Genomic DNA, 27787 nt, shown 5'->3' on the forward strand with positions numbered 1-27787 from the left:
AACCAGACTACTTGCAACCTCTGCATTCTATGTGAGGTTCCAACCACATATCCTTTCCATCACAAAGACACCCACTTCTACCTTTGTAACATCACCCACCTCTACCACTGTCTCAGCCTATCTGCTACTAAAACCCTCATCCATGCCCATCACCTCCAGACTTGACTATTCCAATGTTCGGCTGCCTGGCCTTCCATCCTCCACCCTCATAACATTTAACTTGTCCAGAACAATGCTGCCCATATCCCATCTCACACCAACTCCCACTTATCCGCTACCCTGTCCTCACTGACCTATATTGGCTCCTCGGATCCCAATGCCTCAAAGTAAAATCCTCATCCTTGTGTTTAGATCTCTTCATGATTTCACATATCCTTCAGCCTCACAATCTACCCTCCCTATTGAACACTCCACTCTGATTCTAGTCTTTTGTGCATACCCACTCTCTCCACCCCACCAGTGATACCATTCTTTCAGCAGTCTAGGTCCCTTGATCTGGAATTTCCTCAAACGACTGTGTCTCACTGTCCTCCTTTTTGGAGGCCCTCCTTAAAATCCACCTTTTTGACTATGCTGGTTACCCTCACTAACATGACCTTCTTTGTTCTGGCATCCAATTTTGAGATTACGCACCTATGAGATGCCTTGGGATTTTTTTCCTACATTAAAGATGCCTTATAAGTCCAAACTGTTGCTATTGTTTAAAACTGCAATCTATACTCAACAATTACAGGAAACCACGCTAAAAATTGCAACAATCTCACAGCTTTAGCCACTGTGCTCTCAGTACTTAACTGTTTGCACAAAGGAATTTCTGGCCCATGCAGTTTTACAGAAGGTTGTCAGTATTACGGTTGCTGAATGCACCGTCCCAAATCTAAGCACCATTCTAAACATGAAGTGCTGAAATGCATCATTTGCAACACTGATTTCCACAATCTGTAATACCGACTTCAGAAATCTAGCGTGCTCAGGATATTGTGCTAACTGAGATATTCACCATTATCAGACAGAAGGCTGAAAAATCATGAAATGTGTCCTGCAGCCACTCAAGCCACCAAACTATTTTGTTGAATCTGGCTCACTCACTTCAGATCAACAAAGGCACAATAACAGAGTACAGAAACTTACTGGGCTACATCACTGTTTTGCAATGTCAACACTACTTTACTTCTCTAAAAGCTAGTCGTCTAGTTTATCTGGAGAATGATTCATTGTTGCACTTATTGGTAAATTAAGGCTGTTCCATACCTGGCTGTTCAAAATCAAGAAGCTAATCTAAAGATGAGTGCCATTAAATAAACCAGACATCATTATGAAGCAAGACTGGGCAAACACAACTCAGCTCAGTAGCACACCACATTGTACTTTACTCATTAAACCACTGAAAACAACAACACTGATTCCCATTCTTCCAACCATACTGCTCGAGGTTCACTAAAATATTCCATTCGAATCTCTATAAAGACCAATTCTCAAAGCAGCACAATGACATTCTTCACTGTGCAATGTATTCAGGAGCACATAAAAGATACCACTGATAATCTCATTTCTAACATGTTCATGTATATTCAATATATACTTCAGATGTAAAACCTAATCAAAAACAAACTCAGTCAGGGATTGGGAGATCCATTTGGTTTAGTACCTCACTTTTGCATCAACAACACTTGTATCATATTTTGCCCAGACTGAATCAAACTCTCTCCTCACTACAGATGTTGCCCGCAATTAATTTGGACAGTCTTCAACCTCGCTTTTGGTGGGCATCAGTCCAAAACTGCAGAATTGCCAGTAGACATACAGCAAAAACAGAAAACTTACATTGTTAGAATATTTAGAGCAGGAACAAGTGTAAGCAAAAGACCCCTACTGGAGGAGAATCGAAGGAACTTGACTGCATCAACCAAAGTACTCCTAACTTGGTGAGACCTGATTGAAGTAATGCTACACTTGAAGTTAACTGCAAATCATAATACAATTCTGAATGACCCCAATATATTTATATTTGTTTCAAATCCATTTGCACAATGATTTAGCACAATTCTACACCCTTCATTCAGTGCATGGGTTTCAAAATCCTCGCCTACAATTTGACCTTCGCCTTGCTGTAACCTTTTTCAGCTTTAAGCCCCAGCTTGCACCCTCCACTCTTACAACTCAGGTCTGTTGTGCTCCCCTCTCCCCCATCATGTTCCCACAAATCTCTTCCTAAACACTTCAATCTTGCTACATCTCTCCCCATTTTCAAAAATCTCTCTCTGCCTTTAGCTACATTTCACTATACAGTTGCTAAAAAAGTGCCAGCTGTTGTACACAAACAAGGACAGAATATAGATGCGTTAAGCTTCCACGACATCTAACATTCAGTTTGCCTTGCCTGCAGCATGAACAATTTTCATATCCCTCAAGGGAAATACAGAAATCTAGGACAGGGATGTATTCGACCCAGGCATCATCTTTTGCCTCTAAAGAACCAAGTTCAAATCAATCCTTCAACTCCAGAAGTAAGTGGGCAACAAGGTGGCAAATGGAGAATAAATGCGGCCGAAGGGGTGCGGGGAGAGAGTGTGAGGTTATTCACTTTGGTAACAAGATTAGAAAACCAGAATTTTTTCTGAAAGGCATAAAACTTGTAAATGTTATCAGAGGAGTTGGGTATGACTATTGAAAATGCTTGTCCCTTTAATTAAACAGGACTCATTTCAGTGTTAATAGGGAGCAGGTGATGCTCATTATAGTTTTGTATTTAAGGGCTGGGTTTTTGCCCAGTTGGGGGGAGTTGCCTCTGGATATTTAGTCCAGAAGGGAAGAGTGTGAACTGACATTCAGACTGAACTATGGATTGACAATAAAACAGTTGTGGATCAGAGACTGTCATCAGCTTCCTCATTTTGGTGAATGGACATCTGCCTGTTTAACAGGGAATACAAGGAATACAAAGTTAGCATACAGGTTAGATGTGTGAAGTGATTCATTTTGGTAGAAAGAATGTGGAGAGACAATATAGAATAAAAAGTACAGTTGGTACAACTCTAAAGGGGGTGCAGGAGCAGAGGGACCTGGGTGTATATATTCACAAATCGTTGAAGGTGGCAAGACAAGTTGAGAGCACAGTTATAAAGCATACAGCATCCTAAGCTTCATCAATAGGGGCACAGAGTACAAAAGGAAGGTATGTTAAACTTGTATAAAACACTAGTCCAGCATCAACTGGAGTGTCGTGTCCAGTATGGGCACCACACTTAGGAAAGACACAAAGGCATTAGCGTGCAGAAAAGATTCACAAGAATGGTTCTAGGGATGAGGAACTTGGAACTGTTTTCCTTGAAGAGAAGGTTGAGAGAAGATTCGATAGAGATATTCAAAATCATGAGGGGTCTGGACAGAGTAGATAAGGGGAAACTGTTCCCATTGGTGGAAGGATCAAGAACCAGAAGAGACAGATTTAAGGAAATTGGCAAAAGAAGCAATGGAGACATGAGGGAAAACTTTTTCAAACAAGAAGTGGTTAGGATCTGGAATGCACTGCCTGAGAGTGTGGTGGAGGCAGGTTAAATTGAGGCATTCAGGAGGGAATTGGATTATCTTTAAAGGAAGAATGTGCAGGGCTATGGGGAGAAGGTGGGGAATGGCACTAAGTGAATTGCCCCTTCAGAGTGCAACAGAGAGACAATGGGCCGAATGGCCGCCTTCTGTGTTGTAACCATTCTATGATTCTAGGTACAGCAGGCAATTAGGAAGGCAAATGGCACGCTGCATTTATTACAAGAGGATTGGAACACAAGAATAAGGAAGTCTTGCTACAATGGCTTTGAGACGACATCTGGAGTGCTTTATGCAGTTTTGTTTTCCATATTTAAGGAAGGATAAACTTGCAATGGAGGCGGTACAACGAACGTTCACTAGATTGGTTCCTGGGATGAGGGGGTTGTCCTATGACGGAGGCTGAGTAAATTGGGCCTGCATTCCCTGGAGTTTAGAAGAATGAGAGCTGATCTCATTGAAACATACAAGATTCTTAAGGGGCTGACAGGGCAGACACGGGTTGGGGAATCTAGAACACAGGGACATAGTCTCAGGATAAGAGGACGATCATTCAGAACTGAGATGAGGAGAAATTTCTTCAGTCGAAGGGTTGTGAACCTTTGGAATTCTCTAGCACAGTAGGTTGTGGATGTTCCATGGTTGAATACATTTAAAATTAAGGTAGATAGATTTCTGGTCCATCAGGAAATCAAAAGATATGGGGAGCAGGTGAAGATGAGCTAGATCTAGACTTTTTCCAGATCCTTTCCACAGCTCTCAGATCAGGGAAAAAAAAGGCACAAAATTATAGACGGAAGCAGAGTCTTACTTTTTTCCAATGTAGATCAGTGCAGAAATGTAATTTTTATGTCCAGTGAAGCTAGGAATTTGAAGCCAGATTTGAGAGAAAAACCACATCCAGGTCTTATCTTTACTACAGCTCACAAGCTAAGGTCCCTTAGGACCAAGCTGATGGTTTATATAAGGCAACTGTTTGCAGCATCTTGCTATATGGCTGTGAAACATGGGTTACTTAGAGCTACCAGGAAATGAAGCTCAATAATTGCCATTTGCAGTGCAGTATGGGTATATGCAGGCAGGACAAAATCACAAATGTGGCAGTCCTCTCAAAGGCAAAGCTCCCAAGCGTTTTGGCACTAATCAAACAGAGGAGGCTTCAGTGGATCAGACACGTCTGCAGGGTGGAAGACAGTTGCCTATCCAAACACATTCTGTATGGTGAGGTAGCTGGGGCCAGCCGACCAGTGGGCGCCCAAAGCTCCACTTCAAGGATACTTACAAACATGACGTGAAGGCCCTAAATGTCAACTATGGGACCTGGGAGTCACGAGCTGGCAAAAGAGGGAAAAGATGACACATCCTGTGGGTGGGCGTGCACTATCACAACACCCAGTTGCTACAGCAGCTTGGCAACAGGCGCCAACATCAAAAAACAATTGTGTTACTTGGCAGCTTCACAGGCAGCACTTGTGGCAGAATCCGTATCTCCAGAATTGGCCTTCACAGCCATCAGTAAAAGTGCACCAAGATACCCCACCTAAATGGATTGTTTGCTGCGTCTCCATCATCTTTCGTAGATGGAAGATGTCGTCAATCGGGGGAAGAGGGCGGGAAAGTGGAGCTGAAGCCAAAGATCAGCCATGATCGTACTGAATGGTGGAGCAGGCTGGAAGTGTCGTATGGTCTACTGCTGCTTCTATTTCTTATGTTATGCCCTTAGTTAAAGAAGGCTACACGTTTTCAGTGCAAAGTGCCACTCTCACGTCACTAAAAATATATTTCTTTTTAAAATCTGAGGAATTAATATCTTGAATAAGGGTTACTGTTTCAACATGATAAAAGTACAAGAAAAAAATACCGTGCTGTAACTGATTCTGTCATCTACCTCAACTCAAAGAGGTCAAGGCCGCTGAAAACATACAAAACTAAACGCAGACAACTTCAAAAACTCTCAGGATTTCGCTTTCCTAACCGCCTGTCGATTGAAACTCTTGCAACGCACCCGATTACTACTTTCATGGCGAAATATCCATCGTACCCTTTCTCCCTGTACTGGGTTTCGAGTGTATGCCATAAAGTTACATCATCGGACTGAAACCAGATTTAATCTCATTTTAGGACATGTTGCACAGTCCTAACAACTCTTTACAAACACGGGACTTCCACTTGCTAAATACCACTGACCTCCGAGCATTAAATAAAAACTATTTAATTCAAACACTAAACTGACAAGTGATTAAGTGAAAGCTTTATTACACTGGTGACACCTGGACCCAGCACCAACTCTACTGGGCAGTAAACAAAATCAGCACAAGGAAATCAACCACATTAAAGCTCCAGTGAATTCACCCCCAGCTCAGCAGCCAAAGCTGCAGGGGAATTAGAGGCGCCGGCTGCGGACACCACCCGCTCTCAGCCCGTCACCCCGTTTCACCCGAGGCTCCGCCGGATCCCAGCCACGGGCGGCCGCTGAGGAATGTCGCACCCGATCGCACAGCGCCTGCCCTTCCTGGAGCCCATGAAGCTGCTACTCCAACAGGAAAGATCCCGGTCCAGGCCTCCAAACATAACCCGGCAGAGAGAGATAAGCCACTACCTGTCCGAGGCTCCACCTGACCCCCGCCCCAGTCACCCCCTCACCCTACCCCGGCCCCCCACACCATCCACCCCCTCACCCGGCCCCCCACCCCCTCACCCCCTCACCCTACCCCGGCCCCCGACTCCCACTCCAACCCCCACCCCAGTCACCCCACACCATCCCGACCCCCGAGACCCCCCAACCCCGGCTCGGCCCCCGAGACCCCCACCTTGCCCGCTACTCCGGCCGCTCGGGCGGACATCTTGTTTTCGCAGTTTCTCTGAGGGAAAAGTACCAATCCCGGCCTCACTCCACAGCGCTGCTTCCCCTCACAGTCTCGAAGCGAACATCCCACGGCGGCGGCGGCACCAAAGAGCCGCGCGATCCGGTCACTCGACTCCGCTCCCCGCGACCTCTTCTCCTCAACTCCGGCCGCCGGATTCACGGGCGCAAAACAACAAGGCCGCGGGGCTTCCAGTATCAACCAATGGCAGCGTTCCCGAGCGATCAATCACCAAGCAATCCCAGGTGATTGACAGCTGCATTCCACGCCCCCGTCGCCCGGCAATCCCGGTGATTGACAGGTGCATTCCACGCCCCCGTCGCCCGGCAATCCCGGTGATTGACAGGCGCATTCCACGCCCCATCTCCAAGTATTGACATCCCACAATAAAAACAGCAATGCTGGAAATACTCAGCCGGTCAGGCAGCATCTGTGCAAAGAGAAACAGGGTTAATGTTTCAGGTCAATGACCCTTCATCAGAACATCCTGCACCGACACTGCGCCACTCTCCCAGGGAGAAGCCACACTGCCCAACACACGTACATATAATAAAAGCAAAATACTGCGGATGCTGGAAATCTGAAACAAAAACAAGAAATGCTGGAATCACTCAGCAGGTCTGGCAGCATCTGTGGAAAGAGAAGCAGAGTTAACGTTTCGGGTCAGCGACCCTTCTTCGGAACTGACAAATATTAGAAAAGTCACAGATTATAAACAAGTGAGGTGGGGGTTGGGCAACACGTACATATAAATCATCTCTCTGTGGGTTCCTTAGCTTTTCATAACGGAACTTAACTTATTCATTTAAGCAATAAGTTATTGCAATTGTTAGAATTCTGGGTGAAACTCATTCAAAAGGAGTCTGGATATGCAACTCAAGTGCTATAATCTGCAGGATTACGAACCAAATGCTGGAAGGTGGGATTAGAATGGGTGGATCATTTTTCAGATGGCACAGACACAATGGGCCAAGTGGCCTCTTTCTGTGCCTTAAAGATTATATGAGTCTATGATAAAAATCCATCTGTACATAGTGCACCCCCTTCCCTCTCGCCATGTTGCAATTTGCTGTACTTGTTCTCCCAGCTCTGTTTTGGGTTAAAATACAGTTAAATACAGGTCTAAAGCAAAATCAGAATGTGTACAGTTTTCAGGCTGGGCTGGTTGTATTTGATGTGATCAGTCTCAGTCACAGTGGAAAATGTGGTCGGAAGTTATTAAACCGCAAGTGCTTCAGATACAACCTGCTGTGGTTTCTCTGCCTTCCCCTCTCACAGAGATACATTTCTCAAAACAAAATCAAAGTACTGTGGGTGCCGGAAATCTGAAATACAAACAGAAAATTCTGGAAACTCTCAGGAGGTTAGGCAGCATCAGTGGAGAGAGAAACAATTAACATTTCAGGTCGATGACCTTTCAACTGTGGAGGACAAATTTATCAGTTGTTTATTAGAACTGATGTTTCAATGATGTGTAAATTCTGAATTGTAAGTCTGGAATTTTCTTGCAAGGAATGCTGAATCTTTAATAGTGTTTAGTGATTGTGTACAGTTTTGGTCTCCTTACCTAAGGAAGGATATATTTGCCATTGAGGGAGTGCAACGAAGGTCCACCAGACTAATCCCTGAGATGGTGGAATTGTCCTATGAGGAGAGATTGAGCAGACTGGGCCTATGGTTGGTATCCTTCCATCTATGAAACATGATGGACATGCAACAAATAATCCATTGAGGTGGGGTGTCTTCTCTTGGTGCACCTTTGCTGATGGCTGTGAAGACCAATCCTTCACAGGAAGGTTCTGCCACTAGTGCTGCATGTAAAGCTACCAAGTGACACTGAGTTGCTGTTTTTGACGTTGGCGCCTGTTGCAACTGGTCGTCATGGTAATGCACACCAGTCCACAGGATGTGTCACCATTTCCCTCTTTCGCTAGCTCATGACTCCCAGGTGCTATAGCTGACATTTAGGGCCTTCATGTCACGCTTGTAAGCATCCTTGAAGCAGAGCTTTGGGTGCTCGACTGGTCGTCTGGCCCCGACTACCTCACCATACAGAAGGTGTTTGGGATGCAACCGTCTTCCATCCTGTGGATGTGTCCGATCCACCAAAGTTGCCTCTGTTTGATTAGTGCCAACATGCCTGGGAGCTCTGCCTTTGAGAGGCCTGCCAAGGGCGGTACAGTGGCGCAGTGGTTAGCACTGCAGCCTCACAGCTCCAGCGACCCAGGTTCGGTTCTGGGTACTGCCTGTGTGGAGTTTGCAAGTTCTCCCTGTGACCGCGTGGGTTTCCGCCGGGTGCTCTGGTTTCCTCCCACAGCCAAAGACTTGCAGGTTGATAGGTAAATTGGCCATTGTAAATTGCCCCTCGTGAAGGTAGGTGATAGGAGAATTGAGGGAAGGTGGGGATGTGGCAGGGAATATGGGATTAATGTAGGATTGGTATAAATGGGTGGTTGATGGTCGGCACAGGATCAGTGGGCCAAAGGGCCTGTTTCAGTGCTGTGTAACTCTGTGATTTTGTTCTGCCAGGATCAAACCATAATGTGCCACAGACAGTGAAGATGAAAATTATTGAGCTTTTTCTGGTAGCTGTAAGTCGCCCATGTTTCACAGCCATACAGCAAGGTGCTAAGAACATTTACCTTATAAACCATCAGCTTGGTCCTAATGGTCAGCTTGGTCCTAACGGTCATCTTGGTGTTATCCCAAGTGCATTTCACAAGGCGGCCAAAGGTGTTAGCTACTTTCCCAATGCGTGTATCGAGCTCTGCATCAAGGAACAGATTGTCTGTCACCATGGACCCAAGGTAGCAGAATTTACTAACCATTTACAGTGGGGTGTTATTTATTGTGATCAGGGATGGAGATGCAACACCTTGTCCCATGACCACAGTTTTCTTGAGACTTCTAGTCAAGGAGAACAAGTTACAGGCATGGGAGAGACAGTCCATGACTCTTTGTAGCCGAGTTTCCGTGTGAGTGACTAATGCAGCATCATCAGCGTAGAGGAGTTCTCTGATGAGGACGTGATGTATTTTTGTTTTTGCCTTCAGCATTGATAGATCGTGGAGCTTGCCGTCTGACCTAGTTTGCAAGTAGACGCCTTCCATATCTGCAGGCAAGGCGAAGGTCAGGAGCATGAAGAAGATGATGCCAAACAGAGTGGGGGTTAAGACACAACCCTGTTTCACTCCATTCTTCACTCTGAAACTGTTGGAAGTGGAGCCATCAAACTGTACAGTGCAGTCTATGTTGTCATGGAAGGAGCGGATGAGACTGAGGAGCTTTGGTGGACAGCCAATTTTTTCCAAAATCTTGTCGAGCCCTGCTCTGCTGATGGTGTCGAATGCCTTAGTGAGATCTACAAAAGTAAGGTACACTTCTGTTCCCTACACTTCTCTTGTAACTGTCCTATGGAGAAGATCATATCCACAGTAGATCTGCTGGCATGGAAACTGCACTGCACTTCCGGGTACACTCGGTCTGCAAGTAAATGGAGTCTTTTAAGTATGACCCTAACAAAGGCCTTTCTTGTGTTGCCAAGGAGTGAGAAATGTTGCAGTCTCCTCTGTCACCTTTGTTTTTATATATATGTTGATTTTGGCATCACGTATCTCCTGTAGACCAGAGCCTACTTTCCAGCAGAGAAGGAGAAGGTCATAAAGTTCTGGCAATAGATGGAACTTTCCGAGCTTGAGCAGTTCAGCTGGGATTCCATCCTTGTCCAGTGTCCTTTAGTTTTCCAGGTGGTCTATGGCCTTCTCGAGCTCCAGCGATGAGGGTTCTTCTTCTAACTCATCCATGACAGGAAATTTGGGAGAGCATCAAGTGCAGACTGGGAGAAGTCCGACTCACAGGAGTACAGCTAACTGTACTGTTCAACCCAGCGGGACATCTGTTTACTTCTGTCGGTGAATCCTTCATCTGCAGACTTCAGGGTAGCAACTTTGGTGATGGCCGGGCCAAGTGTCCTCTTGATCCCTTCATACATAGCTTGTAGCTTTCCTTTGTCACATGCAGTTTGGATTTCTTGATGTTAAGTTAATCATATTTTTTTGAGCAATATCTCGCTGTCCTTTGCTCGGCAATCTTGGCTACTTTCAGGTCATGAAGTGTCTTAGCTGTTGGGTTTATGTTGTGCATTATGTAAGCTTGCTTTTTGCATCAATGGTATCACCTCAGCTAAGTAGGTCTCAAACAAGCCCTTGTTGCAGGTTCCACCTTTATCAAATGATGCTTCTGCTGCTTCATAGATGATTGAGCTTAGTGACTTCTAGGGTTCATCGATGCTGGCATCAGTGCTTCCCATTAAGGCTTAGGTGGGTAGCAAGCGTTCAAGTGACAGAGCGAAGTGCTGGTATTTGACATCATTGCTTATGCAAGGGGTGATGATGCGTGGCGGGCTGTTGTATTTGGAGCTGTGGAATGTTCAGGGGTGCACCTTCACCCTGCTGCTGATAAAATGGTTAGTGTCACAATTGTGCTATAGTAGGTGTGGGTGGGAAGAACAATGGGCAGATCGCGCCTCCACGTGCTGTCTAGGTCCAGTTGATGCCAATGACCAGACCTTGGGTGACACCGTGTTACCTAGTGGCAATGCCTGCCTTGGAAGAAGCTGTTGGTGATGGAGTTCATTCAGGGAGCAAAGCTCAAGAAGGCATTGCCCAGTATCGCTAATCGTGCCTACCCCATGACGACCGAGGCACGTTGGCCATGAATCACTGTCTCCCAACACATGCGTGGAACTTACCCAGGATGAATAACCTCTCTCCATTTGCGATATTCCTCAGAACTTCACCGAGGAGTCATAGAAATGCACTTTATCTGAGATGCTGGTGTTCAGAGTTGGTGCATAGATGTATATAATGTTGACTGTGCCTCCATCAGATGATAACCACTGGGAGATGAGGCACTCTGAGATTGCTACTGGTGGCTTAATTGACTGTGTTAGTTAGTTTCTCATTGCGATGCCTACATCATGCTCACGGTGATCTTCAGTGCTCTTTCCATGCCAGTAGCATGGTTTCTTGTAGAGCGGCAATATCAATACAAAGCTTGTGTAGCTCACAGTCAATCAGGGCTGTCTTCCATACACTTGCTGTGGACTGTAGGCCGTTATTTATTCCAGGACACATACTCCTCATATTCCAGCTTCCAAGCCAAAATGTTACCTTTCTTAGTTTACTGCATTGCCTAGGAATGGTTTTAGGAAGTGCAGACCTGCCTTCTCGACCTCATAGGCTGGTGTCCAGAGGAAAGACAAAAGCCTATATGTCTAGGGCCTATTTGGTTGCAGGAGTTGCCAGAAGGTGCTAACCTGAGGGAAACATCAATCGCCTAATGGGACTCCACTCCAGATTTTGTTAGGTTTACTCCCTTAGCCATTGGCTCTTGATGTTGTTGTTAATTTTGAAGGCACCAACAGGCTGGGCCCAAGATCGGCCCAAGAATAGGTGTGATCTTGTCCTCCAGCTGTGCAAAGAGAGCAGCTACAAAATTGAAAGGGGATAGGTATTAAAAATGCTGGCTATGCTTACAGTAGATAAGTCATTTGGTCCCAGGTTGCTAAAAGAAGTGGGGATGGAAATAACTGAAGGGCTTGCTATAATCTTCCCATCTTCCCTGGATACGGGGAAGGGGCCACAGGTTTGGAGAGTGGCAAATGTGACACCCTTATTCAAGAAAGGGTGTAAGGACAATCCTAGCAACTACAGGCCAGTTAGTTTAACATCAGTGGTGGATAAGCTTTTAGAAACAATAATTTGGGGAAAAAAATCAACACACACTTGAAGAGGTTCGAGTTAATTAAGGATAGCCAGCACAGATTTGTGAAAGGCATATCATACTTAACTAATCTAATTGAATTTTTTGATGAAGTAACAGAGAAGGTTGATGAAGGGAATGCAGTGAATGTTGTTTATATGGATTTTAAGAAAGTGTTTGATAAGGTACCACATAAAAGGCTGGTTAACAAAATTGAGGTCATGGAATAGGAGGGTCAGTGTCCAATTAGACAAAAAATGGCTTAAGGGCAGAAAACAGCAAGTCGCAATAAAGGGTTGTTTTTCAGACTGGAGGATGGTAGTGGTGGTGTTCCCCGAGGATCAGTGCTGGGATCACTGCTTTATTTTGCGATATAAATGACTTGGATTTTAGAATACAGTGTAGAATCTCAAAATTTGCCAATGATACCAAACCTGGAGGTACGACAGACAGTGAAGATGATATGAACCGACTGCAACAGGACACTGATAGGCTAGTGGAATGCTGGCAGATAGAATTTCATACTGACAAGTGTGAGGTGATGCATTTTGGCAGGAGGAATAGGGAGAGGCAATATAGATTTAATGGTGCAGTTCTAAAGTGTATGCAGGACGGAGGGACTTGGGGGTGCATGTGTATAGATCTTTGAAGGTGGCAGGACATACTGAGAGAGTGGTTAACAAAGCATATGGGATCTTGGGCTTCATAAATAGAGGCATTGAGTACAAAAGCAGGGAAATTATGCTGAACCTTTATAAAGCTCTGGTTAGACCCCAACTGGAGTATTGCATCCAGTTCTGGTCACCACACTTTAGGAAGGATGTGAGGGTCTTTGAGAGGGTGCAGAGGAGATTTACCAGAATGGTTCCAGTGAAGGAATATTTTAGTTACAAGGTTAAGTTGGAAAAGCTGGGTTTGTTCTCCTGTGAACAAAGGAGATTGAGGGGAGATTTAATAGAAGCGTACAAGATTATGGCAGGCTTAGATAAGTTAGGAAAGGAAAATTGTTCCCAATAACTAATGGTATAAGGACTAGGGGACACAGATTGAAGGTTTAGTGCTAGGACTTAGTGCTAGGGGCTTGGATGGGGCAGAGTCTGTAAGGAGCATCCAGGAGAGCTTCTTGAAACAATATGTAGATAATCCAACTAGGGAAGGGGCCGTACTGGACCTGGTATTGGGGAATGAGCCCGGCCAAGTGGTCAAAGTCTCAGTAGGGGAGCATTTCGGGAACAGTGACCATAATTCCGTAAGTTTTAAGGCACTTGTGGATAAGGATAAGAGTAGTCCTCGGGTGAAGGTGCTAAATTGGGGGAAGGCTAATTATAACAATATTAGGCAGGAACTGAAGAATTTAGATTGGGGGTGGTTGTTTGAGGGTAAATCAACATCTGACATGTGGGAGTCTGTCAAATGTCAGTTGATTAGAATCCAGGCCCAGCATGTTCCTGTGAGGAAGAAGAATAAGTTTGGCAAGTTTCAGGAACCTTGGGTAACGCGGGATATTGTGAGCCTCGTCAAAAAGAAAAAGGAAGCATTTGTAAGGGCTGGAAGGCTGCGAACAGACGAATCCCTTGAGGAATATAAAGACAGTAGGAAGGAACTTAAGCAAGGAGTCAGGAGGGCTAAAAGGGGTCATGAAAAGTCATTGGCAAACAGGATTAAGGAAAATCCCAAGGCTTTTTAGACGTATATAAAGAGCAAGAGGGTAACCAGGGAAAGGGTTGGCCCAGAGGAGGGAATCTATGTGTGGAGCCAAAGGAAATGGGCGAGGTGCTAAATGAGTACTTTGCATCAGTATTCACCAAAGAGAAGGACTTGGTGGATGATGAGTCTAGGGAAGGGAGTGTAGATAGTCTCGGTCATGTCGTTATCAAAAAGGAGGTGGTGTTGGCCGTCTTGCAAAGCATTAAGGTAGATAAGTCCCCAGGGCCTGATGGGATCTACCCCAGAATACTGAGGGAGGCAAGGGAAGAAATTGCTGGGGCCTTGACAGAAATCTTTGTATCCTCATTGGCTGCAGGTGAGGTCCCAGAGGACTGGAGAATAGCCAATGTTGTTCCTTTGTCTAAGAAGGGTAGCAAGGATAATCCAGGAAATTATAGGCCGGTGAGCCTTACTTCAGTGGTAGGGAAATTATTAGAGAGGATTCTTCGGTACAGGATTTACTCCCATTTGGAAACAAATGAACTTATTAGCGAGAGGCAGCATGGTTTTGTGAAGGGGAGGTCGTGTCTCACTAACGTGATTGAGTTTTTTGGGGAAGTGACAAAGATGATTGATGAAGGAAGGGCAGTGGATGTTATCTATATGGACTTCAGTAAAGCCTTTGACAAGGTCCCTCATGGCAGACGTACAAAAGATGAAGTCACACGGGATCAGAGGTGAGCTGGCAAGATGGATACAGAACTGGCTCAGTCATAGAAGACAGAGGGTAGCAGTGGAAGGGTGCTTTTCTGAATGGAGGGATGTGACTAGTGTTCCGCAGGGATCAGTGCTGGGACCTTTGCTCTTTGTAGTATATATAAATGATTTGGAGGAAAATGTAGCTGGTCTGATTAGTAAGTTTGCGGACGACACAAAGGTTGGTGGAGTTGCGGATAGTGATGAGGATTGTCAAAGGATACAGCAGGATATAAATCGGTTGGAGACTTGGGTGGAGAAATGGCAGATGGAGTTTAATCTGGACAAATGTGAGGTAATGCATTTTGGAAGGTCTAATACAGGGGGGAAGTATACAGTAAATGGCAGAACCCTTAGGAGTATTGACAGGCAGAGAGATCTGGGCGTACAGGTCCACAGGTCACTGAAAGTGGCAACGCAGGTAGATAAGGTAGTCAAGAAGGCATACGGCATGCTTGCCTTCATCAGTCGGGGCATAGAGTATAAAAATTGGCAAGTCATGCTGCAGCTGTACAGAACCTAAATTAGGCCACACTTAGAATATTGTGTGCAATTCTGGTCGCCACACTACCAGAAGGACGTGGAGGCTTTAGAGTGGGTACAGAAGAGGTTTACCAGGATGTTGTTTGGTCTGGAGGGCATTAGCTATGAGGAGAGGTTGGATTAACTCGGATTGTTTTCATTGGAACGACGGAGGTGGAGGGGCGACATGATAGAGGTTTACAAAGTTATGAGCGGCATGGACAGAGTGGATAGTCAGAAGCTTTTTCCCAGGGTGTAAGAGTCAGTTACTAGGCGACATAGGTTTAAGGTGAGAGGGGGAAAAGTTTAGAGGGGATGTGCGAGGCAAGTTCTTTACATGGAGGGTGGTGAGTGCCTGGAACTTGCTGCCGGGGGAGGTGGTGGAAGCAGGTACGATTGCGACGTTTAAGAGGCATCTTGACAAATACATGAATAGGATGGGAATAAAGGGATACGGTCCTCGGAAGTGCAGAAGGTTTTAGTTTAGACAGGCATCAGGATCGGCGCAGGCTTGGAGGGCCGAATGGCCTGTTCCTGTGCTGTACTGTTCTTTGTTCTTTGTTCTTTGTTTTAGTCATGAGATGCAGGAGGAATATAAGGAAGCTTTTTTTACACAGTGAGTGGTAATGACCTGGAACTCGCTGCCCACAAGGGTAGTGGAAGTGGAGACAATCAATAACTTCAGAAGGAAATGGGATGGCTATTTAAAGGAAAGAACCATTCAAAGCTATGGGAATTGAGCAGGGCCGTGGGACTGACTGGTTAGCTCCATGGAGAGCCAGCATGGACTCGATGGGCCAAATGGCCCTGGTCTGTGCCGTAAATGACTCTGTGACTCTAAGACTCTCAATGAACACGATGTAGTGACTGAAAGACCAGCATCCACTGTTGGAGTAGTCGTTCAGAATTGAGTGCGAGGTGCAGCTGGAGATAAACGCACAGGAATTCTTGACTGAAAAATCTTTAAGTTGTGACAGGAACACAAACTGAGCAGGTTATTGCTAAGCAAGTGCCGCCTGATGGCACTGTCAATGACACCTTCCATCACTTTACTGATGATTGAGAGTAGACTGATGGGGCGGTAATTGGCCGGGTTGGACTTGTCCTGCTTTTTGTGTACAGGACATACCTGGGCAATTTTCCACATTGCAGGGTAGATGCCAGTGTTGTAGCTGTGCTGGAACAGCTTGGCTAGGGGCGCGGCAAGTTCTGGAGCACATGTCTTCAGTACTATTGCCAGAATGTTTTCAGGGCCCGTAGCCTTTGCAGTATCCAGTGCCTTCAGTCGTTTCTTGATATCACATGGAGTGAATCGAATTGGCTGAAGACTAGCATCTGTGATGCTGGGGACTTCAGGAGGAGGCCGAGAGGGATCATCAACTCGGCACTTCTGGCTGAAGATTGTCTGATTTAGATTTATGATTTAGATTTAGAGATACAGCGCTGAAACAGGCCCTTCGGCCCACCGAGTCTGTGCCGATCATTAACCACCCATTTATACTAATCCTACACTAATCCCATATTCCTACCACATCCTCACCTGTCCCTATATTCCCCTACCACCTACCTATACTAGGGGCAATTTATAATGGCCAATTTACCTATCAACCTGCAAGTCTTTTGGCTGTGGGAGGAAACCGGAGCACCCGGAGGAAACCCATGCTTGTTGCAAATGCTTCAGCCTTATCTTTTGCTCTGATGTGCTGGGCTCCCCCATCATTGAGGATGGGAATATTTGTGGAGCCACCTCCTCTTGTTAGTTGTTTAATTGTCCATCAGCATTCACGGCTGGATGTGACAGGACTGCAGAGCTTCGATCTGATCCGTTGGTTATAGGATCGCTTAGCTCTGTCTATCGCATGCTGCTTATGGCTGGTATGCAAGTAGTCTTGGGTTGTAGCTTCACCAGTTATGCCTGGTGCTGCTCCTGGCATGCCCTCCTGCACTCTTCATTGAACCAGGGGGTTGATCCACCGGCTTGTTGGTAATGGTAGAGTGGAGGATATGCCAGGTTACAGATTGTGGTTGAGTACAATTCTGCTGCTGCTGATGGTCCACAGTGCCTCATGGATGCCCAGTTTTGCATTGCTGGATCTGTTCGAAATCTATTCCATTTAGCAACACAGTGGAGGGTATCCTCAATGTGAAGACGGGAGTTCGTCTCCACAAGGACTATGCAGTAAAGGTCTGCGACCCTACCAGAACCCAATGGGACCTGACGACATATGTCAGGTTTGGGTTGGGTCAGGTTGCACTTCCAGATCCGGCATTCAGGCTCGGGTCAGTCCGGGTCGGACACGCTCTATCACAGCTAAGTGGCTCCAATGTTAATTTAATTTTTGGACTAGAAATGTGGTTTTGTTACAGTTATTTTAAGCTCGTGCAGATCAGCAACAAAGTGAAAAACGGAAGGTAAGTTAACTGATGGTCGGGTCGGGTCAGGTCGGGCGTGGGAAAAAATGGAAGGACTCGGGTCGGGTGGGATGTGGTTCAGTCGGGCTCGGGTCTGGTTTTTTTTTGCAGACCCGAGCAGGCTTTTACTGTGCGGTGGTCAGTCCTACCAATACTGTCATGGACAGATGCATCTGCGGCAGGCAGATTGGTAAGGACCAGGTCAAGTAGGTTTTTCCCTCTTGTTGGTTTCCTCACCACCTGCCGCATACCCAGTCTAACAGATACGTCCTTTAGGACTTGGCAGCTCAGTCAGTAGTGGTGCTACCAAGCCACTCTTGGTGATGGACATTGAAGTCCCCCAACCAGAGTACATTCTGCGCCCTTGCCACCCTCAGTGCTTCCTCCAAGTGCTGTTCAACATGGAGGAGTACTGAGTCATCAGCTGAGGGAGGGCGGTAGGTGGTAATCAGTAGGAGGTTACCTTGCCCATGTTTGACCTGATGCCATGAGACTTCTTGGGGTCTGGAGTCGATGTTGAGGACTCCCAGGGCAACTCCCTCCCTACTGTATATCACTGTGCCACCACCTCTGCTGTGTCTGTCCTGCCGGTGGGACAGGACATGGTGATGGTCGTATCTGGGACATTGTCTGTAAGGTATGACTCCGTGAGTATGACTATGTCAGGCTGTTGCTTGATTAGTCTGTGGGACTATTAATTAATTTGTTTTATTAATTGAATTCAAATTCTACCTTCTGCCCTGGTGGAATTCAAACCCATGTCCCCAGAGGAATACGCTGGTTCTCTGGGTTACTAGTCCAATGACAATACCACTATACCACCGCCTACCCTCATGTCCACCTTTTCCCTTCCGTCTGCTTGAAGGTCACTGTCCTGCACCAGCACTTTCAAACAGTGAAGTGGCTGAGGAAACCTGCAACAACAATACTCAGATTGCTCCTACACTGCATTACTGAAATATTAGTTTACTGAATGAGCCCCAAGCTGCAGCTGAGAGTTCCCAACTCTGCTGAAAGGTCACTCATGGGAAAAATAAGCACTCTGTCTCCATAAATGCTGCCTGACCTGCTGAGTATTTCCAGCATTTTCTGTTTTTATTTCAGCCTGGAGCAGTTTACTAATAAAGAATACTCATCATTCTCAGAAGAGGAGGAACAAAAGAAAATCAGAGGGAAATTAGAGGAGAATTTTTCTTTCAAGTTATGTAACCATGGAATGAAAAAAGGAAGGGAATAATGAAGTGATGAGGAGTGGCTATGGGAGGAGCATTGAAGTGGTTCTGTGTGATCCAGAAGTGGCCTCATTTATTGCTCTGAGTAGGGACTGTTTTCACAACTAAGTGGCTGTTCGGCCACCACAGAGAGTATTAAAGAAAACAGATAGCGTGGGACTGGAGTCAGGTGTAGGAACCTCCTGAAGAACATTCGTGAACCAGTTGGGCTTTTACGACAACCCAGCAGTTTCCATGATCAATTTTTCTGGTGCTCGTCCTAAAATTACCAGATACATTGAATTCAATTTCACAACTTGCCCTGTTGGGACTTAAACTCTCAGCCTCCAGATTGCTGTTCCTGGCACATAATCAGCAAATTAACACACAGTGTGAAGCATTCCCAAATTCATTTCCCAATCTGTGCTGAGTTAGCTGATTTCAGGAGGAGTAGAATGCATGTTGGTTAGAGAGGGGAAGAAAGCCAGTGCTCCCATTCCAACTGATATCCGAATACCCCTGCAGGGACGTGGATGTGTGGTTGACATTGAAAATACAAAGATATTACAGCAGGAAAACAGGCCATTCGATTCAACCAGCCCATAATGGCACTTAGTTCCAGTAACACTTACATGTCTCGTTCCCATATCCCTTCATTCCCCTTTGCTACAATCTCTCCATCCAATCTAATCTTGAATGTTGCTGTTGTTTCTAACTCTGAAAGTGAATTCCACAGCCTTACAACTTTCTGTGTAAAGTAGTTGCTCCTGTCCTCTTTTCTCAATCTCTCACATTTATTCTTGTATCTATCGTTCTAGACCCTCAACTACTGCAAACAGTCAAACTTTTTTATAATTTTGAACACTTCTATCATCTTACCCTGCATTGTTCAAAAAGAAATAGATCTGATTTTTCAAGTCTTCCTTAGTATTTGTATTTCCTTATGCCAGGCAACATCCTAGTGACTCTGTGTCATTTCCTGTCTAAAACCTCATTGTCCTTCTGATAGTGTGGACTCAATCCTGCACACAGTGCTCCATCTGCACTCTTACTAAACTTTGATGCATGCTTATCAATACCTCTTGATTTTCATAGTTTTCCTGCTGTAATATCTTTGTATTTTCAATGTCAACCACACATCCACGTCCCTGCAGGGGTATTCGGATATCAGTTGGAATGGGAGCACTGGCTTTCTTCCCCTCTCTAACCAACATGTGATAAAACTGAGAATTCCATTAGCTTTTTTTAATAAGCTTATTAACGCGGGATGTTGCCTTTAATATCCTGTAAACTTGTAACCCAAATTCCTCTGCTCTTTCACAGCATTAAGCCTACTTTAAAAAAATGAAATCTTGGGAAATAGGCATTGCTGGCAAGGCCAGCATTTATTGCCCATCCCTTGATGTCCCTCTAGAAGGTGGTGGTGAGCCGCCTACTTGAACCGCTACAGTCCATTTGTAAATATACTTTCACAATGGGATGATGGTGGGAATTAAGGAACTTTCTATTTCAGATACACTTGGTTTCAATGTTCACCTCTAATATTTGCTGTTTTCACTGTTGCCACAGATGTCTTGGTGCCTCACAACTCTCCTGGTATCGACAGGCTGTGGCTCCAGACTTGGTGCATTTGTTCAGCACCTGTTTTACTGACCAGGAAACTGTCCGATTGTCTCCAATCAGGAAACATGAATTGGGTCCATTGTTATCATTTTCCTGTAGCACTGACGGAAACATTTTGTGTTAGAGAAACAAATGCAGAAAATCTGCAGCAGCTTTGTTGTAAATCGAGCTTGCAGGGGTGCTTGAGGGGGTCACGGACACCAAGGTCTGATGATTATTAATTACTTTGCATGTTACTGCTACAAACTTCATCATAAACCCAAACACACTAAGCAGTTAATCGGCAGATTGTAACAAATTATTTGGTTATGTTATTGCATTGCACATTTGATTTGTAAAAAAAGATAGTTTGATCTAACACTGAACTAAACACTGAAAATGCTGGAAACTTGCAGTGTATCAGGAATAGTCTGATAGAGGAAATGAGGGTTCAAAGAGAAGTACCCCAAAAATGTTAACCAGTTTTTCAGAGCCTCACTTTCTCTTTCTGGCACTACCTACTTTATGTTTGTGTCCCTTATAAAATTAATATGAATGCATTAATCCCAGTGTATATCTGTACAGTATCTGTATGTGTATGTGTGTCTTTGTGTAAATGAGTGTGTGTCTGTACTCATGACTTTGGGCTGAGTCTGTTATAAAGCTGTTCACATACTGCAGGCCATGGCTTGGGATCTGGGTAGACACATTGCTGAAATAACTTGTACATTCCTGCCTAATCGAAGATTCAGTGGCTGCACAGCTCAACACATCAATCTGCTCAAGTGCGTGGCTCAGAGACAAAGGACACACTTCCTGATCCCAACAATCAGGAAAAATCCAAACTTAGGCTGTTGCAGTGGGCCCAGATCAGGATACAGAGGCTCAGGATGTAGAAATAAATAACCAAGTCAGACACTGATACAAGATGTCACTTGCTCCCACTCAGCAATCATTTTGCTAAGTGCACAAGGTCAGAGTCCAGTGGAGCCAAAACGCTACTATCTGTTTTTCCATTCCAGCTTCGCAAAGTGACTTTCTTTAACTGCTGACAAAGATATCAATCAGTTCAATAAAAAGAAGAAAAAGGATAAATCGGGGAACAACAGATAGTGACACCAGGTTCGGGAGTTTAAAGCCAGCAGATTATAAGAGAATAGAAGGATTGAGGGAGGTGAGGCATTCTATGATTTTGAGATTCTCGGAGAATACAAGTTTGAATCGGTACAGAGGGTGTTGAAGGTGGGGAGAGGGCAGGAGATTAGGAGCAGAAAGAAACCAGAGAGAGTTTTCAGTAGAACCATGGCATTGATCAAACAGAGACAGGAAAGGTTCGATAAAGAGAAGTTGGAGGCTCGATGTGAGAGAGGGACAATCTTTTGATGTCAGATCATTAATAGACAACAAGAGTTTTCTTGTAACCTGTTCGGGGGTGGGGGGTGGGTGGAGTTAGAAGGAGTATTTAAGTTTTGGATGGATGGGATTTACAGAGTGAAGGGCTGTTCCCAGTGAACGTCAATGATTTAGATGTAGGGCTAATTTCAACAGGGTGAGAAGGGATCTAGGGCCAGGGTAGAATGGAACCAAAGACTGACAAGAAGAGCTGTATCAGAACCATGGGTTATCTTTAAGGGAGAGATGCTTCAGGTACGGGGTGGGAACATTCCAACAAGGGCGAAAGGTAGGGGAACCAAAAACTGGGCTCCTTGGATGATGAGGGAGATAGAGATTATGATCAAACAAAAAAAGCAGGTGTATGATACACGTCAGGTGAACTCATCAAGTGAGAACTAGTCCATATACAAAAAGTTAAGAGGGAGGTGAAGAGGAAAATAAGACTGTCGAAGAGAATATGAAAATAGAATGGCAGTCTACATAAAAGGGAACCCAAAGATCTTCTACCAGCATGTAAAAAGTAAGCGAGTAGTAAGAGATGAAGTGAGGCATACCAGAGACACAGAGGATAATATATGATTAGAGGCGTAGGGAAAGGTGAATATACTTAATGAGTACTTTGTATCAGTGTTCACTAAGGAAATATTGGCAGAGTGGAGAGAGTAGAGTCAATGGATAGGATAAAAATTGAAAAGGGGAGGTACTAGAAAAACTGGCATTGCTTACGGTACTTAAGTCACCTGGTCCGGATAACTTGCATCCCAGGTTGCTAAAGGAAATGGGGATGGAAATAATGGAAGGGCTTGCCATAATCTTCCCATCTTCCCTGGTTATGGGGGAGGTGCCAGAGGATTGGTGAGTGGCCTATATTCAAGAAAGGGTGTAAGGACAGTCCTAGCAACTACAGGCCAGTTAGTTTAACTTCAATGGTGGATAAGCTTTAAGAAACAATAATTAGGGAAAATATCAACAGACACTTGGAGAAGTTCAAGAGCCAACACGGATTTGTAAAAGGCGGTTCATGCTTGACTAATCTAATTGAATTTTTTGATGAAGTAACAGGGAAGGTTCTGAAGGGAATGCAGTGGATGTTGTTTATCTGGATTTTTAAAAAGCGTTTGATAAGGTACCATATAAAAGGCTGGTTAACAAAATTGAGGTCATGGAATAGAAGGATCAGTGTCCAATTGGATAAAAAATTGAAAACAGTGAGTCATAGTAAATGGTTGCTTTTCAGACTGGAGGATGGTAGACAGTGGTGTTCCCCAATGGTCAGTGCTGGGACTACTGCTTTTTTTGCGATATGTAAATGACTTTGATCTTGGAATGCAGAGCAGAATCTCAAAATGTGCCAATGATACCAAACTTGGAGGAATGGCAAACAGGGAGGCTGATTTGAACCCCCTGCAATAGGACGTTGATAAGCTAGCAGAATGGGCAGAGAGGTAGCAGGTTGAATTTAATACCGAAAGGTGTGAGGTGATGCATTTTGGCAGAAGGAATAGGGAGAGACAATATATACTTAATAGTGGTGTTCTAAAGAGTGTGCAAGAACAAAGGGACCTGGGGGTGCATGTGCATCGATCTTTGAAGGTGGCAGGACATATTGAGAGTGTGGTTAGTCAAATGTAAGGGATCTTGGGCTTCATAAATAGAGGCATTGAGTACAAAAGCAGGAAATTATGCTGAACCTTTATAAAGCTCTGGTTAGACCCCAACTGGAGTATTGCATCCAGTTCTGGTCACCACACTTTAGGAAGGATGTGAGGGTCTTTGAGAGGGTGCAGAGGAGATTTACCAGAATGGTTCCTGGAATGGGGGATTTTAGTTACAAGGTTAAGTTGGAAAAGTTGGGTTTGTTCTCCTTAGAACAAAGGAGATTGAGGGGAGATTTAATAGAAGTGTACCAGACTATGATAAGTTAGACAAGGAAAAACTGTTCCCAAGACTAGGGGACACAGATAGAAGGTTTTTGGTGAGAGAATGAGGGAGAATATGAGGAAGCACTTTTTTATGTAGCGGGTGCTACTGACTTGGAACTGACTGCCCACAAGGGTGGTGGAAGTGGAGATAATCAATGACTTCAAGAGGAAATTGGATGGTCATTTGAGAGAAATAGACTTTCAGGGCTACAGGGATCAAGCAGGGGAGTGGGACTGACTAGATAGTTCCATGGAGAGCTGACATGGACTTGATGGCCGAAAGGCCCCTTTCTATGCCGTAAATGACTCTATGGTTAGAGGGAGTATTATCCAAATTTGCAGACAATATGAAAATAAGAGGCATAATAAATAATTCTGTAAAACAAAAGAAACTGCAAAGGAATATTGATAACATGGAATGGTTATGAAAGTGGAAGATGTAATTTAATGTTAGTAGATGTGAGGTGGTATATTTTGATTTAAAAAATGCAAGTTATAGTTATACATTGAACAGAGGAGGAAGACTGGATGATACGGAAGAGCAAAAATCTTTGCAAGTTCACAAGACATGATATTTAAAGCAGCACCTCGAGTAGCTAAGACCATGAAGAAAGCAAATGGAGTAATAGGATTTATGGTAAGGTATAAACTCTAAAAGACAAAATATAATCACCTACATAAAACTTCAGGAAGATCACAATTGGAATACTGTGTGCAGTTTTGGAATCTTCCCTAAGTTATATAGAATTGTACAGGATTTACAGCATTGTAACAGGCCATTCAGCCCAACAAGTCTCTGCAATATTTGTAAGTTTATACACTTGACTTTGTAACATGATTATGTTTTAAAAACTGTGATTTTTTAACATTTAAAATGGAGTCTGAGAAGTCAGGTGACCTCACATTCCCTCTTCTCAAGGACAAAACAGAAATCTTGGTTACCAGGACAACAGCGAACACAGAGCAATGCTTTTTTTGAAAAACAGACTGCAGGGGTGACATTTGAAGATCAATAGGTTTCACCCTCCCAGATTTTCAAATTGTAAACAAGGAGTTAGTGATTTTGAAGATGCAAATGTACTAGGCAGCTGTTAACACCTGGAAACAAATGAAAGCTCAGGTGGCTCTGTGAAATCAGACTTCTGGACTTTGCATATTGGAACTGGACAATAAGCTATTGACGTTTGAGTCCAAATAAATTTAACAGATTTTCTGAAGGCAGACGGGTTGTAAGTACAGAAGACCAGTCGTGGCAGCCTTGGAGCAGGCTGTAAGAAAGGAAGACAACCATTGTGGCGAGCGAGAGAGAGAGCGAGAGAGAGAGATAGAGAAAAAGAACACCTGCTTTTGGAAACAGCAAAAGGCTGCAAAACTTGAACATGTTTTGAAAGTTGAAGGAAACAGGATCACCAGGAATTGCTTTTCTCACAGTTGTCTAGGTTAAAAGTGCTCAGAGAAGTGAGCAAAGAGGACATTGACTTTGAGAAAAGGTCTGGTAAATCCAACCCATTGCAACTGGGAGGAGTTTAGGACGTTTAACCCCAAAGATTTTGCCATCTGGGAGGACTGTGTAATGTATAAGTGTGGTGTGAGGTTTTCAAGTATTTTAATAAGTAAAGGAAATACCTTTCTTTGTAGTTTGCGGTATCAGCTACTTACAAGGTATTATTTAGTTAATGGGAATTTCTTTTGGTTTAGTTGTTATAATAAAAGTCTTAAAATGTGAAATCTTGTGTAATCTTTAAATTGGTCTGGGGGTTCATATCTCTTATTTTGAACTGTAATGGTCTCACTGAGGTCACAACAATACTTCACTCGAGTCTCCTCCCACCCCTCGCATCTCACCATATCAGCATAATCCTCTATTTCTTTCTCCCATTACTTAGCTACCTTCCCCTTAAATGAATCTATGCTATTTGCCTCAACCACACACTGTGCTGGCAAGTTCCACATTCTAACCACTTTCTGGGTTAAGAAGTTTCTCCTGAATTCCCGATTGGATTTATTATTGACTTCCATTAATGGCCTTTAGTTTTGTTCTCTCCCATAAGTAGAAACATCTTCTCTACCTCTGCCTAATCAAACCTTTTCATAGTTTTAAAGACTTCTATCAGGTCACCCCTCATTCTTTTTTCTAGAGAAAAGAGCTGCAGCCTGTTCATCCTTTCCTGATAGGTATAACTTTTCAGTTCTGGTATCACCCTTGTAAATCTTTTTTGCACCTTTTACAGTGCCTCTATGTCCTTTTTATAGAACAGAGACGAGAACTGTGTACAGTACTCCAAATGTGATCGAAGATTTGATACAAGTTTGGTTTCAATTCTAATTCCATCACTGCAGAAATTAACCCTAATGCTTTGTTTATATTTTTATTCCACTGTTAACCTGTGTCACTAGTTTTAGTGATTTGAGTATTTGTACCCCCAGATCCCTCCGCTCCTCTACCGCATTTAGACTCTTATTTTCCAAAGAACTTGTGGTCTTCTTATTCCTTCAATCAAAATGCACCACCTCATACATATCTGTATTAAATTTAATTTGCCATTTACACACCCATTGGGGTAACAGAGAGGGCACAGTGCAGATTCACTAGTATGCTGTCTCACATGAGGAAATACAAAGAAAGACTTAAAAAAGAGACTGTTTTTGTCCGAACTGAGAAGATTAAAGGATGTTTCAATAAAGGCGCTTAAAATGGTGAATGATGTATGTGAATGCGTGGCGTGTGGTAAATAAGGTTGATGAGCCGCAGGTGCAAGTAGCTACCTGGAAATACGATGTCATGGCGATAATGGAGACCTGGCTCAAAAAATGGAAGGACTGGGCACTAAATATTCCTGGATACAGGGTGCTCAGGAAATATAGGGAAGGAAAGAAAGGAGGAGGGGTAGCAGTATTGATCAAGGAGAACATTACAGAGCTGGAGAGAGGGGATGTGCGAGAGGGGTCAGGAAAGAATCTATTTGGTTAGAGCTGAGAAACAATAGAGGTATCATTACATTCTCATAATAGCCAACAAGTGGGAAAGATGTAGAGTAACAAATCTGCAAGGAAATTACGTACAGGTAGTTATAATGGGGGCCTTTAATTATCTTAAGATAGACTGGGATAGTAATAGTGTAAAGGGCAGAGAGGGGCAAGAATTTCTAAAGTGTGTTCAGGAGAATTTTCTATATCAGTATGTTTCAAGTCCAAAAAGGAAGGAGGCATTGCTGGATCTGGGCAATGAGGTGGGTCAAGTGCATGAAGTCGCAGTGGGAAGCATTTAGGGAAGAGTGACCATAGCATCATAAGGTTTAGATTAACTATAGGAAAGGACAAGGAGCAATCCAGAATAAAAATAATTAATTGGGGGAGGGCCAACTTCAATGGGGTGGGAATGGATCTGGCCTAGGTAAACTGGAATTGAAGACTGGCAGGCAAAACTGTAATTGAACAATAGGCTGGCCTTTAAAGAGGAGCTAGTTTGGGTACCGTCAAAGTACATTCTCACAAGGGGGAAAGGTAGGGGAAACAAACCCAGAGCTCCCTGGATGACGAAAGAGATGGAGAGGAAGATGAACCAGATAAAGGGTGCATATGACAGGTGTCAGGTGGATAATACAATTGTGAACCAGGCTGAATATAGAAGGTTCAGAGGGAAAGTGAAAAAGCAAATAAGGGAAAGAGAGAGTATGAGAAGAGAAGGGCAGCTAACATAAAAGGGCATATAAATATTAAAAGTGTGGTAAAAGCAGGAGTGGGGCCGATAAGGGACCCAAAAGGGTATTTACGCATGGAGGCAGAGGACATGGCTGAGATTCTAAATGAGGACTTCACCAAGGGAGAAGATGCTACCCAAGTCATGGTGAAAGAGGAGGTAGTGGAGACGATGGATGAGTTAAAAATTGATAAAGAGAAGGTATTAGATAGGCTGGCTACTTAAAGTTAATAAGTTACCAGGATCAGATACTGAAGGAAGTAAGGGAGGAAATTGTGAAGGCACTGGCCATAATCTTCCAATCCTCCTTAGATACAGGGGTGGTGCCAGAGGAGTGGAGAATTGCAAATGTTACACCCTTGTTCAAAAAAGGGAGTAAGGACAAGCCGAGCAACTACAGACAGTCAGTTGAACCTCGGTGGTGGGAAAGCTTTTCGGAACGATAAT

The 27787-nt window shown here is 44.2% G+C and overlaps 1 protein-coding gene across 7 annotated transcripts in view; it reads right to left on the reverse strand.

Moving 5' to 3' along the window:
* tjp1a (tight junction protein 1a) overlaps positions 1-27787 on the reverse strand; it is a 250381-nt gene that overhangs the window by 208324 nt on the left and 14270 nt on the right. For 6 of the 7 annotated variants that reach the window (XM_068015688.1, XM_068015686.1, XM_068015682.1 and 3 more), the window contains exon 1: positions 6357-6627. The exons of the other annotated variant lie outside the window; for it this stretch is intronic. In XM_068015688.1, the coding sequence (XP_067871789.1) occupies positions 6357-6389 (33 nt within the window). In that variant the 5' untranslated portion in view covers positions 6390-6627. Of the gene's footprint in view, positions 1-6356; positions 6628-27787 lie in introns of those variants that run through there. 7 annotated transcript variants of the gene reach the window in all.

The sequence above is a fragment of the Heterodontus francisci genome, chromosome 35 (assembly GCF_036365525.1).
Source record: "Heterodontus francisci isolate sHetFra1 chromosome 35, sHetFra1.hap1, whole genome shotgun sequence".
Taxonomy (NCBI): Eukaryota; Metazoa; Chordata; class Chondrichthyes; order Heterodontiformes; family Heterodontidae; genus Heterodontus; species Heterodontus francisci.